At 36.9% G+C, this 16,563-nt stretch overlaps 2 protein-coding genes across 12 annotated transcripts in view; one reads left to right on the forward strand and one right to left on the reverse strand.

The window, feature by feature from the left end:
* Positions 1 to 3,165: 3,165 nt before the first annotated feature.
* On the reverse strand, positions 3,166 to 5,832 carry LOC117301166 (cysteine-rich PDZ-binding protein-like). Its single transcript, XM_033785071.1, has 5 exons — positions 5,677 to 5,832; positions 4,824 to 4,889; positions 4,549 to 4,603; positions 4,286 to 4,386; positions 3,166 to 3,686 (listed from the first exon to the last, which is right to left on the reverse strand). Exons 1-5 carry the CDS (start codon positions 5,690 to 5,692, stop codon positions 3,622 to 3,624), a joined length of 303 nt encoding a protein of 100 aa, XP_033640962.1. The 5' UTR covers positions 5,693 to 5,832; the 3' UTR covers positions 3,166 to 3,621.
* Positions 5,833 to 7,187: 1,355 nt separating this feature from the next.
* LOC117302186 (mitogen-activated protein kinase kinase kinase kinase 5-like) overlaps positions 7,188 to 16,563 on the forward strand; it is a 45,471-nt gene continuing 36,095 nt past the window's right edge. For all 11 annotated transcript variants that reach the window (XM_033786040.1, XM_033786206.1, XM_033786123.1 and 8 more), the window contains exons 1-2: positions 7,188 to 7,404; positions 16,341 to 16,398. In XM_033786040.1, the coding sequence (XP_033641931.1) occupies positions 7,312 to 7,404; positions 16,341 to 16,398 (151 nt within the window). In that variant the 5' untranslated portion in view covers positions 7,188 to 7,311. The remainder of the gene's footprint in view (positions 7,405 to 16,340; positions 16,399 to 16,563) is intronic.

Genomic DNA, 16,563 nt, shown 5'->3' on the forward strand with positions numbered 1-16,563 from the left:
GTCTTTTGGAGAAAAGTTTGCTTTGATATTAGAGTTCTCTTGTTTACCAGTAAATAAATAAAAAGTTCAACAATCTCATTTCTCAAATAGCGATTTACTTTTTTGTTTACAACTTCTGCCATATCTGCTTCTGAATCTATTCAAACTCTGTGATTTGAGCTTTGTTTAATAATAAAGCAGTTATCAATGTGCTATATAATGGTCTAGTCAATCGAATCATGTTGAGAAATTTCTGGCACATTTGTTTTCAAAAATAAATATTTGATGTAGTTCATAAGTTTGTTTTTTCTGAACTAAGATTGGCACTGTTAATGAGTGGATTTATCTAATGTTCAACTGTTCAAAGGGTGTCCATCACCTTTGTACAATCCATTGAATTTAAAAACATAACAAGCAACAAACGTAAATTTGTGCACGATTTTTTTGGGGGTGGGGTGGGGGGGTGGGGAGACGTAATGAAGTTTTAAAAAATTATGTGCTTACTTTCGCTGTTTTTGTAAAGCAGTATTGATATTTGAGTTTGTGCTGTGGGGCATTACCAGTATAAGTGTATCTTACTGCAAAACAATGTAAATTTGCCATCAGGGCTGTCATGTTGTATCAATCGAAAATGCAATGTAGCAATAAAGCAGCATGGCTGAGGGCCATAAGGCGATTTCTCCTTTGTAAAGGGCACCTCTATGAGAAAAGTGTAAATTTCTATTAGGACATTTGAAGAGGCACCAAGGCAAAATGACCAGGGGCAACGGAGTCAATTGCTACCGTTGCCTCCGTGAAGTATCAAGAGAGTGAAAAAAAATAACATGCAGCTGAAGATGTTACTATAGATATCAATGAAGCTGCTATTTTTTGTTATCCTCCCAAAATTGCATAAAGTTGCAATTAAAAAAGTCTTTTAGTGTAATGAATCCTCAAATGTAAATATTATTTAGATTTAATGATATGTTTTTAAATACATTGTACTATTCATGCTTTTTGCACTATACGTTTACCAGTTATTTTTCATTCATTGTACTCAAGTGAACAAAGTATTTGTTGAGTGGATTTTAAACAAAAAGACACTGATGTCTTTTCTCTGGTGAAACCAGTCTCAAGATTTAAATAAAATACTGTATTACTTTTCATTGTTTGCCATCAAAGAAGGCAGCTAATGCATAGGGTCTATTAGTTACATGTACTTCACCTAACCCAGGAGTGCGTTGTGGCGGTTGTAACCCGTAACTGTTTCGGTTAATGGCTAGTGATTTACCAATGGCAAACTCAACCGAAACAGTTATTAGTTACGACTGCGAAAAGGCACCTCATGTACTGTCTCTAACGTCACTCTTTACATTCTACTGTATCCACCCATCATGTGCACTATGATTAATAAGCACCCATAACTAGTTTCATCAAACCATTGACTGTTTCAATATCCACTGTTGTAAATGCAAGGACCATGGTTCAAAAGTTGTGAACTCTTTAAGAGTGTGAGATTATTGCCTTTGAGGATGTGTAGATACCGTTGCAAGTCAGGTCATGTGCTTGCTCCTTAGTATGTAATTTGAGTTTCTTGTAATGAGCGCCCCCATACGTCCGTTTAATGCTAATCCAGTGAGTTCGTGAAGACGACTTACAAGACTCGAGTTGAAATGCACATTACTGGTGGTGTGAGAGGACACAATAATTCCCTTCTAACACAAGTTTTGTAACATGGATTCAGACTTAAAGGAATACGTTGCCTTGGATCGGTCGAGTTGGTCTTTGAAAAGCGTTCTATATTAACCGTATGTTATAAAATGCATATGGGTAGAAAGATGTTGTAAAAGTAGAATACAATGATCTACAAAAATATGCTTCGAAATTGCTTGGTTTTCTTTTTACCTCGTCGACTAACACGGTCGGCCATTTATGGGAGTCAAATTTTTTACCCCCATATATGGCCGACCGTGTTAGTTCGCGACGTAAAGGGAAAACCGTGCATTTTTGAGTGATACTTGTGTGGATCATTATATTCTACTTTTAAAACATCTTTCTAACCACGTGCATTTTATAACAAACGGTTTCAAACGCTTTTTATGGACAAACTCGTCCGATCCAAGGCAACGTGTTCCTTTAAGCTCGGTTCATACTTCCTGCGAATGTGAAGCGAATTTTGACATGGCTGTTTTCACAGAGACTGTTGCAAATTATTCTTTGTGAAATTGTGACGTAAAAATTTGTATCGCATGCGCTTTTGCTGGAATCATGAACTGGGCTCAAGTACGAATATCTGACTTGAATCAACTCCAGGGATACACATTCTGTACATTTAATTAACCCATGCACATAATATTGACTTATCACACATTCATTGTTCTTGCATTTTGATTGTATTTATTAATATTATGCACATTTACAAAATTCATGTGAAAATAAATGCCTTACATCTTACTTTAAACATTTCATTCTGTTCTTAACTTTGTTGTTTGTTTTGATGTGTGTCCTATTGATTCCCCCCTGATATTTCAGCACCACATTATAAATGCACCTGGTACTAATACTATCATTGTTCCATCTGTAGGTCAATGCACTCTCATTTCAAACACATTTCTCTACATTTTAGACAACTGAGAAACACTAATTTAAACAAAACTACTTATATGTACACTTTTTTACATCTTTACCACTGGTCATTTTGGTTAGTAAACAGGTGGCATCTTTTGGTTTTCAATGGGAGACTTTTGAGACGCAGACATAACGTTCCTTTTTGTGGCTCTGAGCATGCACACAGATGCTCAGTATTGCCCGTGTAGGTCCGAGCACATGCACTACTGTCTTGAACTGTTAAAAAGGGCCATCCAAAAGTCTCCCATTGCACAAAAACAGGGCAAGGAGCGGAAATGAATTGTTCTTCAACTGGATTTTCAAATACAAAAGTCAACTGGCCATACTTAATGTTAAAGGAACACGTTGCCTTGGATCAGACGAGTTGGTCTATAAAAAGCGTTTATAACCGTTTGGTAAAAGATGCATATGGTTGGTAAGATGTTTTAAAAGTAGAATACAATGATCCACACAAATTTGCCTCGAAATTTAGTAGTTTTCATTTTACTTTGCGAACTAAGATGGTCGGCCATTTATGGGAGTAAAAAATTTGACTCCCGAAAATGGTCGACACTGTTCGTCGACGAGGTAAACGGAAAACCCTTTTCAAATGGAGTCTTTTTGAATTGAAGTTTGAAGCTTTACATGGTGTGGAAAACAAGGTTTTAGTCGGGATTTGATCAAAGGGTGTCCAGATTTGATGGCAATTTAAAAACTGCCTGTCCGAATGGTTCAATTGCAATTCATGTACATATGCATGTTTGTAAATGACAGATGAAACAGGGTGTCCAGATTTTAAACAGCATGTCAAAAAGACACCCAAACACCCCTCTGGCTAACACTATGGTGGACAAATCAGAACAAACTATAACAAGTGAACAAGAGCCAGTGTGATCTCTAATCCAGTGTGGTCTCTGTCTCTAACCCTAATTTTAACCATAACTGGGGTTTCTTCAAAGCCAGCACTCCTCCAAGAAGTTCTCTAATTATAGATACTTCTCAAGTCTTTTCTTAGTCTCAGTTCAAACGTCTGACTCTGGATGTGAAGGGTTCGGCTCATACAGATGTCTGCTTGTATTTCTTGGTGTCCAAGATCTTCTTGCCACACATTGCACAGATTCCTGAAAGGGAAAACATACAAGTGATTTAGTTTCCTTTGGTCAAATCTTAACACTTTTGTAAAAATTTGTGAAAAATTAATTTTCTTGGAGCTGTTTAGTAGATAATTGCAGACATATTTTGAGCAACCGGTTACACCAAGTATACATACTTATACTACATGGCTGACTTTTGTCTAGGTGAAATATAAGCAGTAACTGAATTGCCTCCAGAACCTGTTTCAACTGTGAGCTTGGTCAACATCAGGCAATGCTATGTTTAATTACATTGCCTAGCCAGAAAATGTTTAATAACATCAATTTCACTTGCGATAGTCCTAATGACTGAATTTCAGAAAAACAAAAAATATAATGTTCATACCAATAGAGAACTTTTGGGATGCTAAAGATTATTCAGTGGTAGCAGACTTACCAGGTCAATCCATTGTTAACAATGGAAATTTACCCGATAAGTCTGCTGCCACCTAGCGCTAGAAAAGTCTCCCATTCAGATAACAGTTTTGAGAACCAGCAACTATTAACAATCCTATGATGTTTACAAATATGGGTGCCAGGACTATCCAGCCTTGCTGTGCCCAAGTTGTGCTTTAAAAAGTACGTACCTATTTTATATGCACATCCTTGGCAGTAGTGGGAGCCAACTTGATGTACAGACTGCTTACAGATTCGACACTTGTTGAATTGTGTTGTGTATGGGTTATATCTGATGGAGATAGGAACATAAGACACAATTTAATCAACAGTGATCCGCTAACCAACTGCTGGTTAAAACACATGAGGACCAGACACAATACTGTTTAGGGGGTGGTCTACTTGGTAATTTATTGTTTATCCACTGCTACATTTAAACAATGTTCTCTCTTACCTTGCTTTCTTGCCCGTCAGTAACTTGTTTTCACCAACTTTCCGCCCTCCACCCTCTAAAATGTATTTCAAAAAAGAAGAATAAAGCATTAGTTTACTTAACTCATCTTGACTCATAAAGATCCATGACCAATATGCCAGCAGAGCTTTCCTTGGTTCAGAAGCTTCACATGTCTTAACTTTTGTCAGTAATTGACACAGAAAACAAAACCGTATTTTAAATATTTACAAAAAGCCAAAACAAACACACATGCAGCTTTGTTTGTCCATTTTTACCTGTGGTATTTCTGGCTCCTGATTTCCATGGATCTGGGGTTATGACCTTTCCAAGTTTTTTCTCGCCTGTATTTGGGATTAAAACATTGCATCTTGTAAAAACTTCAACACAAACAAGAACAAAAGGGTAGTTATTAGTAGTACCATTTTTTTTCTGATTTGTGGCCCCCAACAGATCGTTTTCTTAAATTAAGTAAATCATGGTCTGATTCCCATCTTGTGACTACAAAATCACAACAAAAGTTAGTAATCACATCAAGTTAACATCAACAGGCACAAAAAGTAGGCTCTAGTTTTTTGCGGGCATCCAGGCAGCCAGTGAATATTATTGCCAGCACCGACTTTAATAAACAAAAACATTATAAACTTTAAAAGCCAGACGGGCACTGAACACGGTCAGTGAGTAAGTGACTGTTTTGGGGGACGGTGATCCTGCTGGGCTGGGGGACAGTTGAGTTAGAAATTTAAAACCTGTTTCAGTACCAAAAACTATGTTTTATGTGGGGATCCGTGTATAAAAAATAACAGTAGGCCTACTATCCTACATCATTCTGTACAGACATAATTAATTGGCTGTGTACATTTTTGTACTGTCAGATCACTAGCATTATGATTCATATTGTTTGTCAGATTACCATAAATAATAATGCGTTATGTTGATCATGTTATTGACTCACGTTATTATTGACTGTGCTGCAGCTGTGGGGTGAGTTATTACAAAAATGTCAAATTGTTATTAAATTATTGCCACTCGAGTTAATGGTATAATAATAGTAATACTGTGTCGTCGTCGGTCAGAAATGTGTCCCTCTTCTCAGTCTCATTCTCAATAAATACAAAAGGGCATACTTACATTTTTCACAAACCATGGTAAAATCTCTCGACAGTCAGCTTTTACTTCAAGGAAACGGGGAGAATTACATACGATGAATAAGTTCATAGAATATTGACACATAAATAAAGTGAATGTCTGCTGCTGGCTGGCTCTGAGCGAGCTGAGACGACAAAATAAAATCATACACTAAGTTTTACAATAGCGCCACCTAGTGACCATCCCCAGAAGAATCAGAAATAGCAAAAGCACGCCCTCAACAATAATTCTACGTTATTAATTTGGTTCATTGACACAGTAGGGAGGGGCGTGTCAGAAGACATCCGTTTTCTCCAATCACTCAATGATTATAAGGATCTACATATTTTGTTTTGAAAAAAAAGTACTGGGGAGTCGAATTAAACATTATGGTTTCTCATGATATTTGTGATTGGGATGAGATCTCAAAACCCACCTTTTTGCCTCTTCGTAGCTGGTCATCTTTATCTTTGTTCTGTCTTTTTCCCTCTTCTTTCCTTCTGATCCTTCTCAGCGCCTTGTATCCTTTGGCAATTTGGCGCTTTATAAATACTGTTTTATTATTATTATTATTATTATTATTATTATTATTATTATTATATAGGCACCACTAATGTTACATCACATGATAATAGATGTTAAATTTGCATCAGGGATTTGTTAGATCAGTCCCTTTCTTTTTTACAAAGCAACCCCCCCCCCCCAATTAAAATTGCAAAAGTATTATTGCAAACACCTCTGGATGTTTATCAAAGGTATAGATGGGGGTGTATCTCATCACAGTAATCAATTTTGCCAGCATAAAACATGTCCACCAAAGAAAAAAAACGAAGAACCTCCGCAAACTTTTGATGTGGACTGAAATTTGTACAGATGAAACTTTTTCAGACGTAAACAAGTTTGATGTAAAATGAAACAATTTTAATAGACACCTTGGAATGAAGCTACTTGTTCCAAGAAGTTAATGGAAGATAATTTGCAAAACAAAATTTATTTTGTTAATTAATTTGCTGATACAAGCACGGCCGACCTCCGGCAAAGGGTGTTTTTATACTATAAAAAAACAACTTGGGGAATTGAAGGCGCGATTTTAAAGTGAAAAAAAAAAACCCCAAAACAACACTCCAATTGCTTTCACAGTAACAACTATGATGACCTTTCATCCAGATGCAAAACTACTTACTTGAAAAAATAAACTCATGTAGCAAGTTAGCCTTGGAGTTCTACCAAAACACTAAAATTAATTAATGACCCCCACCCTCCCCATTTGAAATAGCGCCATCATTTGACATGAATGCAAACCACGTTAAAATTGGTCGCCTACTACCACTGGTACTACACCCAATACACTAGAAACGTGGTTTGCGTACACCAGTGATACATTTTTCTTGTGCGTACACACCGTAAGAAAAACACACTCGGCCTCGTCAGTTGTATGTACCTGATGTATGTACACATGTACATCCGTTGAGTTTATGCTTTCAAACATTTCATGCATAATGCGCAGTGCGGAAGTAAGTGCGGTGTGAATGCTGAATGGTGTGACATTGACAGTTGCCGAAAATGTGAACATATTTCGCCAGGAATTTGTGGATATTTACCCGTTTCTTCCCGGATCGATGTCGTGATAAAGCCACCATGAACCCGAGACTGATACAGAACCGTAATCCTTTAGAGGATTTTGAACTTTTACAAAGAATAGGGAGTGGAACCTATGGCGATGTGTACAAGGTAAAAATAAATTTTAATCTAAAATTGCAGGCATTTTGAATGGGACTATAAATAATAAATCAATTTACAAAATTAAGAATATAACAGTAACACTAACAAAGTGCATATAAGTTGCAGTAACAAACGTAGACTATCAGTATCAATTAATGTTGGTATTGCTGTAGAAATGTATTTTATATTTTAACAAACAACTAAGTTGAGTTGAGTCTCATTGTCAACTAACTGTAATTCAACTGAATTAATCGGCATAAAAAAGAAACAATTCTGTAACTCACTGACTGTTTCTTACTGTATAGTTCTTCACAGTTCAGTATCTTGACATGCTGGGCCAGGTTAAATGTTCTCAAATAATACTAATATAGTTTAGTAGCATGCACTTTGTCTTTAATATAAGCTACAGTTTCCTTTCTACATAGACACATTGATTTGTGGAAATTATGGAATGTGGTTGTTCTTTATGATGGTTCATTGCCTGGATCTGGAGTTTGCTACTGGCTGCATGCTCACTGCTGGGTAGATAGTTGCGATATTAAATCGTTACCCTTCATATGAAGATGGTTGGATTGTTAAACCTCCGTCCGACCATCAGAAGTTAGACTTAGAGGGTTAGGATTATTTCACCAAGTAATTAATGTCTGTATAGTTTGTGTACAGTTGGTATTGTAACCATGATGTATCTGTACAAGTATTATTATGAACTATTTCCACTGTATTTTAATGGGTTTGTTACCTTGTTGTTGTTTTTTACATGGTGTGTGTAATTAGTCAAAATTTAATGCAAAATTTCAACAAAGCCACAAATGAACACTGGCTTGTGATAACCTTTTTGAGCAGACCTGTTCAGTTTTCTATTTATTTAATATTTATTGGAAGGTATTAGTAAACAGAACTGTTAAATCGCGTACATAGTGTTAATGTTAAAGAGGGCGCTATGTATATGATCTTTCGCAAAATATATCCACTTTCTAATAAAATTATTATAATTAATTTAAGCAAAACAACACAAAATGTACAGTTAGTGAACTTGAGAGTCGAGAACAACAAGGACAAAGTATACCAGAGAGAATTATGTAATGAAATTAAAGGCAAAATATTAAACAAATAGAACCACAGCAAAAGACTTGGCAAAATGGGAGGGGCCATTGCACAATAATAAACAATAAAGCAATGACCAACAATAACAATGATCAAGAACAGTAGCTGCCTAGCTGCGCAGAGTGTGCCTCTTGGTCACGTCCAGTTTGTGCCTTGAATTAATGACCTGAAATTTTTCCCCTGACTACATGTAGGGTGGTTTTATTTCTGCACACGTTTATAAGACCAAATGGGATGAAGGAAGGAAACAAGCCAAGGCTAATACTCTCTCTAGAGGATGGTGGATCAACTTCAAATTGCTTGAAAAAAAAAAATGGCCGACCAAAAATTTGGTTCCGCATCAATCATCTTCATAATTTGTTGCCATTCTCGGTTAAAAAGTATGTTAACCCACAATAATAATAACAATAAAATTCTGGTGTTCATTTTTCATTTGACTTGACAAGCCTCCAACTTTGGTGTGCCAATTTAACAAAGTTCTTCTCTCACACTTACAGCATTTTAGGGATCCAAGATTTGGAATTTGGTTTAAAACAATTTTTCAAGCTTTTAAGAATCTCTCTGTATTATAAATTGTAAATTAGTATTATACCTTCATGGAAGTAGACATTTCTATGGTTATATCATAATTCTTGAACTTATTTTCTAATGCTTTGCTGACCTTTCAGATGTTGATGTCAGGCCTGGAATTACAATTTTTTTAGGGCAAGGCCACTTTTGCCTTGGTTATAGGCAAATTTTGGCCAGTAGAAAGGGCGCCAAGGCCAAAAGTTTCATAATAAAGAAGGCGCGAAGGCCAGTAAGTTATCGAAGGGGTCATGAGCCTTATTAAACAAGTAAATTACAAAATTGGTTAGAGGTCTCCCTATGGGTGGTTAACCCAATGGAACAGTTTTTTTATGAATAAGATATTGATAAATCTTATGTTATTCAAGATATTGATAAATCATATCTTATTCATAAAGAAACCAAATGATTTTGTAAAGAGAAGAAGTAAATAGGGGGCATAGTTCTCAAATTCATCTTTTACATCTTCCTCCAATGCTCTTTTTGCGTCTTTATTTTGGCAAATTCATTCGTAAACATTTCCAAGAGTCATTTCATTCACCAACAATATTTCGTTCGTTCACAAACGGAGGATACCATATATGGGCATTTTAACAACAGCGCCCTCTGTTGATTAATGGATTGTGTTAGACTGGTTCCTTGTGAAATCGGGACGTCAGATAAACGAGCGTGTGGATTATATGCGATGCAGGTTAGCGCTAGCGCGTGCGATGACTCAGGAGTGGAATCTCCGTTGCGCTTGTAACGTTGAATACCATGACTGCTATAGAGTTCGCTGGATTAATATTGTCGGCCGTAAGTAGTCGGCCGAAAACAAATGTTTGTGTCAATAATAAAATCTTGGGCTTGGGTAAAAAAAAAGGGCACGACGGCCAACGGGAAAAAAGGGCACGGCAGTTTTGGCCGTGAAAATGGTATTTTTTCGAGGGGCATCATGGCCAGTTGGAAGGGCATCGACGGCCATGGCCGTCGTGGCCGCCGTGTAATTCCAGGCCTGTGATGTTTGTTATTATTTTGTTATGAGTGTTTTGTGTAGGCCCTACATGTAGGTAACTATTTCATGACATCATTTGTAAGCAGCATATATGTACAGCTCCTGGTTATTAGTGTTTTTCAGGGCCCTCTTCCTACTTAGTATCTTACACACTGTTTTCACACGTACATGTAGGCCTATGCTAACTTTTTATTCTCATCTCACCACATAATTGCATGCTCAGGGGTCAATACCCTTCAACTTTTAGTAAAGCTTTGCTTCCTTATTAGCCTCTCTCATCAATGTCAATCAGTTTCAATATTGAATCACAGTGCTCATTATGAATCCCTGTTGGGTCATTCCGTGTCAAATCAACCAGTTTTCAGAAAAGTTCCCAGGTGACCCCCTCAGATTTTGATGAAACTTCATCAGAATGATTGAATGTGGCTCAAATGAACACATACAAAAAAGCTAAGTCATACTCCATGTCGTTTGCGAGATATGACCCATTGAAATTTGGTCGAGGCGGCCATTTTGTGCTCGCGCGGGACGCGAAAAGTGATTTTTTTGATAATTTCCGACTTTGAAAGCTCATAATTTAATTATTGTACCAGGTAGAGAGCTCAAATTTGGTATTCCATCTTACTTCTTGCCAAATTTCATGAATCTGCACTCAATTTAGATGTATCTCCTTTAATTTTCTAGTTATGGTCACCTAAAACAGGCACTTTAATCAGCCAAAAATGTTTTTTGTGATTTTTGGGGTCACCCTGTGCCCACATGAGGGGTCAAATAAATCCTATATTCCCTAGGTATTATCTATGGGTGCATGTTTATACCCATAAGCAATTATAAGCTCACCAATGCAATAATTTAGAAATAGCATGGGCCCAAAGTTGGTTCCAGCCAGAAAAAGGTCAAAAAGACCCCGCCCGTCTTGACCCCGGTTGACCCCGCGATCAATTGAAATGTTTTTTGAAATTGATACTAGTTAAACATATATATTATATCTACTTATACACCAATTTTCAGCTTTGGCACTCAACTCCGTCACAAACGGAGGATACCATATATGGGCATTTTAACAACAGCGCCCTCTGTTGATTAATGGATTGTGTTAGACTGGTTCCTTGTGAAATCGGGACGTCAGATAAACGAGCGTGTGGATTATATGCGATGCAGGTTAGCGCTAGCGCGTGCGATGACTCAGGAGTGGAATCTCCGTTGCGCTTGTAACGTTGAATACCATGACTGCTATAGAGTTCGCTGGATTAATATTGTCGGCCGTAAGTAGTCGGCCGAAAACAAATGTTTGTGTCAATAATAAAATCTTGGGCTTGGGTAAAAAAAAAGGGCACGACGGCCAACGGGAAAAAAGGGCACGGCAGTTTTGGCCGTGAAAATGGTATTTTTTCGAGGGGCATCATGGCCAGTTGGAAGGGCATCGACGGCCATGGCCGTCGTGGCCGCCGTGTAATTCCAGGCCTGTGATGTTTGTTATTATTTTGTTATGAGTGTTTTGTGTAGGCCCTACATGTAGGTAACTATTTCATGACATCATTTGTAAGCAGCATATATGTACAGCTCCTGGTTATTAGTGTTTTTCAGGGCCCTCTTCCTACTTAGTATCTTACACACTGTTTTCACACGTACATGTAGGCCTATGCTAACTTTTTATTCTCATCTCACCACATAATTGCATGCTCAGGGGTCAATACCCTTCAACTTTTAGTAAAGCTTTGCTTCCTTATTAGCCTCTCTCATCAATGTCAATCAGTTTCAATATTGAATCACAGTGCTCATTATGAATCCCTGTTGGGTCATTCCGTGTCAAATCAACCAGTTTTCAGAAAAGTTCCCAGGTGACCCCCTCAGATTTTGATGAAACTTCATCAGAATGATTGAATGTGGCTCAAATGAACACATACAAAAAAGCTAAGTCATACTCCATGTCGTTTGCGAGATATGACCCATTGAAATTTGGTCGAGGCGGCCATTTTGTGCTCGCGCGGGACGCGAAAAGTGATTTTTTTGATAATTTCCGACTTTGAAAGCTCATAATTTAATTATTGTACCAGGTAGAGAGCTCAAATTTGGTATTCCATCTTACTTCTTGCCAAATTTCATGAATCTGCACTCAATTTAGATGTATCTCCTTTAATTTTCTAGTTATGGTCACCTAAAACAGGCACTTTAATCAGCCAAAAATGTTTTTTGTGATTTTTGGGGTCACCCTGTGCCCACATGAGGGGTCAAATAAATCCTATATTCCCTAGGTATTATCTATGGGTGCATGTTTATACCCATAAGCAATTATAAGCTCACCAATGCAATAATTTAGAAATAGCATGGGCCCAAAGTTGGTTCCAGCCAGAAAAAGGTCAAAAAGACCCCGCCCGTCTTGACCCCGGTTGACCCCGCGATCAATTGAAATGTTTTTTGAAATTGATACTAGTTAAACATATATATTATATCTACTTATACACCAATTTTCAGCTTTGGCACTCAACTCCTTCATGGTGTGGTGGCAATTTGAATGTTATATGTTTTTGGCACATTTTAATGTAATATCATACAGTGTACATGTACATGTACATTCATGTACACATACAATACATGGTAATATAAGTTTGAAGCTTGTGTAACTTATTTTTTCTGGCTAGCAAAAAGTAACATCAACGCATTGGCATCTGTGGTGTCTGCGTGATACACAAGTACATATTTTGTTTGAGAAATGAGTGTTTGCATGTGATACACATTAGAGAAGTATTGTTCTAAAAAAGTAGTGTATGGAAAGTAATGAGGTGACCATGTGATTGGAAAGTTTAACCAGCATAAACATAGCATGGAGGAAACAAAGGGGACTGGGGTTGGGTTAAAACCAGAGAAGACTATGACAGATAGTTAGTGTTAAGTACTGGCAGATTTAATTTGTATTGTGTGGTTTGATCCATGTTTCAAGTGAAACTACACACGGTACACTGGGGTATGGTTCCATACTGGGGTATGGTTCCAATATTTTGTGTGTGTTATGGGAGAATTTTGCAGCACTTCGTGGTACCTGCCTTAAATTATTTATTGCAGTTAAAAACATGCATCATCAACCCATTTCTAAAAACAATAACACAAATAAACTTACTTTTTTGCTAGCCAGAAAAAAATAAGTTACACAAGCTTCAAACATTATTTTACCATGTATTGTACATGTGTACATGAATGTACATGTACATGTATACTGTATGATATTACATTAAAATGTGCCAAAAACATATAATATTCAAATTGCCACCACACCATGAAGGAGTTGAGTGCCAAAGCTGAAAATTGGTGTATAAGTAGATATAATATATATGTTTAACTGGTATCAATTTCAAAAAACATTTCAATTGATCGCGGGGTCAACCGGGGTCAAGACGGGCGGGGTCTTTTTGACCTTTTTCTGGCTGGAACCAACTTTGGGCCCATGCTATTTCTAAATTATTGCATTGGTGAGCTTATAATTGCTTATGGGTATAAACATGCACCCATAGATAATACCTAGGGAATATAGGATTTATTTGACCCCTCATGTGGGCACAGGGTGACCCCAAAAATCACAAAAAACATTTTCGGCTGATTAAAGTGCCTACTTTGGGTGACCATAACTAGAAAATTAAAGGAAATACATTTAAATTGAGTGCAGATTCATGAAATTTGGCAAAAAGTAAGATGGAATACTGAATTTGAGCTCTCTACCTGGTACAAAAACTAAATTATGAGCTTTCACAGTCGGAAATTATCACAAAAATCACTTTTCGCGTCTCGCGCGAGCACAAAATGGCCGCCTTGGCCAAATTTCAAACGGTCATATCTCGAAAACGACATGGAATATGACTTAGCTTTTTTGTATGTGTTCATTTTTGCAACATCCAATCATTCTGATGAAGTTTCATCAAAATCTGAGAGGGTCACCTGGGGACCACTGGTTGATTTGACACGGAATGACCCTGTTGTCTTTCCTTTGTCAAGTAAGAAATCCATTTTTGCAAAAACAATTCCCCAAAATGGTAACACATTAATGTATGCTAAAGAAATCCAGAAAAAAAAAAGGCCTACTATTCAGTAGAGGAACTAATCATTTTTTTAAAACTTGATAGAACCTTGATTTGATGTGGAAAAAAATTGGTTCAAGTTGGAATTTGAAATCAAATTTTGCTTTAAAAAATGTTAAATGTACTACCGTATGTAAACTCTCAATTGTACACAGTAGACCTCCTCCTTTTCCATTGGTTCAAATTATCAAAAATAGCACCAAAAGTATAAGCCTAGTGGTATCAAGGTAATGTGACATCTTCAAGCCTGGCCGTTGTACTTGTCAAAACAAAGTATACACTCGTAGTATTTATTTATTTATTGAAACGATTTATATTATAGGCCTAGCGCATATTTCCAAAATAGACCAAAGCGCTTATTAACAAAACAAAACAATTAGGGGGCCTGCATGTTGCTGAGCAGTGCTAATTAATCAGCTCTAATTCTCAGAGAGAGTCAAGGTCAACCAATGCAGTACAATATCATTGAAAGCAATTTGTAACCAATGTATACCTTTTTTGTTTATAAAATGACAGTGCACTGTTGAATGAAGGAGGTGCGGTATTTTTTTTTACCAACTTCCTTAAAATCAAAACATAGTCACACTCAATATAAACATGTAATACCAGTACGTATTTTTACCAGGAATGTTATCATTTATGTCAGCCCTGATACGTATGTACTTCACGGAGGCAATGGAGGAGATTGTCTCCATTGCCATTGGTCATTGCCTTGGTGCCCTTGAAACGCTCAGTAGAAATGTACAATTTCCTCACCATGGAGAAAATGCCTTGGTGCCCTTGCCCTTTCAAGAAGGAGGCATGATACAGACCTATCATGTGTATTTACCCATATTTTCTTGTTGCGAAGTGAATCACCACATACGTAAATGTCATGAAGAATAATGACTCACACAGTGAGACTACATGTACATGCACCCCCAGTCAATGGAGTAGGAGTGGATGTTAGACCTGTGTGGACGCACTCAATGCCTGTCATGTCTATATTTTAACTGACAAACATTCATGACATGCATGACAACTGTGTTTGATTGAAAAGGGAATTGGGTTTAAAAAATTGCAGATAATTGGTACATGGTTTGAATAGGATCATCATGTCAATATATGGGATTGTAGTCACATTTATACTCTCTGAACTAAAATAAATATTTGAAGGCTGATGCAGTAGGCCTACCAACATGGGTAAATTAGGAAATGAAATTTCCGGAGAACTTAATCTTTTGCTGCTTGACAATTGACATATTGTGTTAATGGGGGTGTTATGAGTGCTCAGTGACATTAAAGCCTTTGTACAGTACGCCCTTCCTTGACCCCACCCCAGTGTTCTCACAACCTTTTAAAAAGCATCCTACTACATGTAATCAATTAATATAAACCAAAACAATGACAAGTGACAAATTATATTATTATTGGTTTATTAAAAAATAAACATTCAAACTTGGCAGCCAGAGGCTGAATTGCATTTAAAATTACAGAGCAAAAGAAAATATATATACTTTTTTTTAATTTACAGAAAAACATTTAGATAGAAAAATATTTATTTAAATATATAAAATACAAGATGATTCAGCTTACATTATACTAACTCAACTGCCAGTGGCAGCTCTTAAAATTGCAAAGACACCTGCATTGTATCAAGATATAAGTCCTTTGTGCTCTAGAGACCCCCCCCCCAAAAAAAAAAAAAAAACCCAAAACACACACATTCAAAGTTATGAGACACACACAATTTTAAAATTACACAATTGACATGTACATTGTGTAGCTAGGCTATTTGAGCAAATGAGGAAATTTTATTCAACTCAGTAGTAGTCTTTTAAGGATACAAGCCATTAAAAAAAACAAAATTGCTCATATTTTTAAAGTAAACAACCGAATCATAAATGTTGTTAAAATTGGCCAGACAATTTTTAACATGAGTGGATTCAGCTACTACTAGGCCTACATGTACATGTACTTCGTCCAGCTGTCGGGGGGCCCAATTTCACGGCTCTGCTTACTGCAGAATCCTGAGCTTACGGATCATTGAATTACGTGCTTTACATGGCACCGTAAGCGCATAATTCCACTGGACAGCAGTGCCATGAAATTTGACCCAGATTAAAAGTTCTAGTTCAGAGTGGCAGGCAGAATGATTGGTGATTTTATATTGAAAATTTTTTTGTGTATACATTGTATGTAACTAAGGTAATTTCCTTGTTTCCTTGCAGGCCAAGATGGTTGCCGATGGCAATCTTGCTGCTTTAAAGGTGATCAAGATGGACCCAGGCAAGTTACTTTAAATATTTTTTTTGTTTATTCAACAATTAATATTTCCTTGTTGGAATCCACACCCATTTGAACTCTTCATATTGAACTTGACATTATACACTACAGTAGTGTACAATGTCAAGTCAAACATGCACAGCCCAGACAGACAATGAACATTTTGTT

Source organism: Asterias rubens, chromosome 1 (assembly GCF_902459465.1).
Source record: "Asterias rubens chromosome 1, eAstRub1.3, whole genome shotgun sequence".
NCBI classification, from domain to species: domain Eukaryota; kingdom Metazoa; phylum Echinodermata; class Asteroidea; order Forcipulatida; family Asteriidae; genus Asterias; species Asterias rubens.

What these genes read in the sequence shown, in the direction of transcription:
- LOC117301166 (XM_033785071.1), bottom strand. An exon ending in AGGAGCCAGAAATACCACAG is followed by an intron (nt 4,604 to 4,823) that starts GTAAAAATGGAC and finishes AATACATTTTAG; the next exon opens with AGGGTGGAGGGCGGAAAGTT. An exon ending in AGGATGTGCATATAAAATAG is followed by an intron (nt 3,687 to 4,285) that starts GTACGTACTTTT and finishes TTTCCCTTTCAG; the next exon opens with GAATCTGTGCAATGTGTGGC.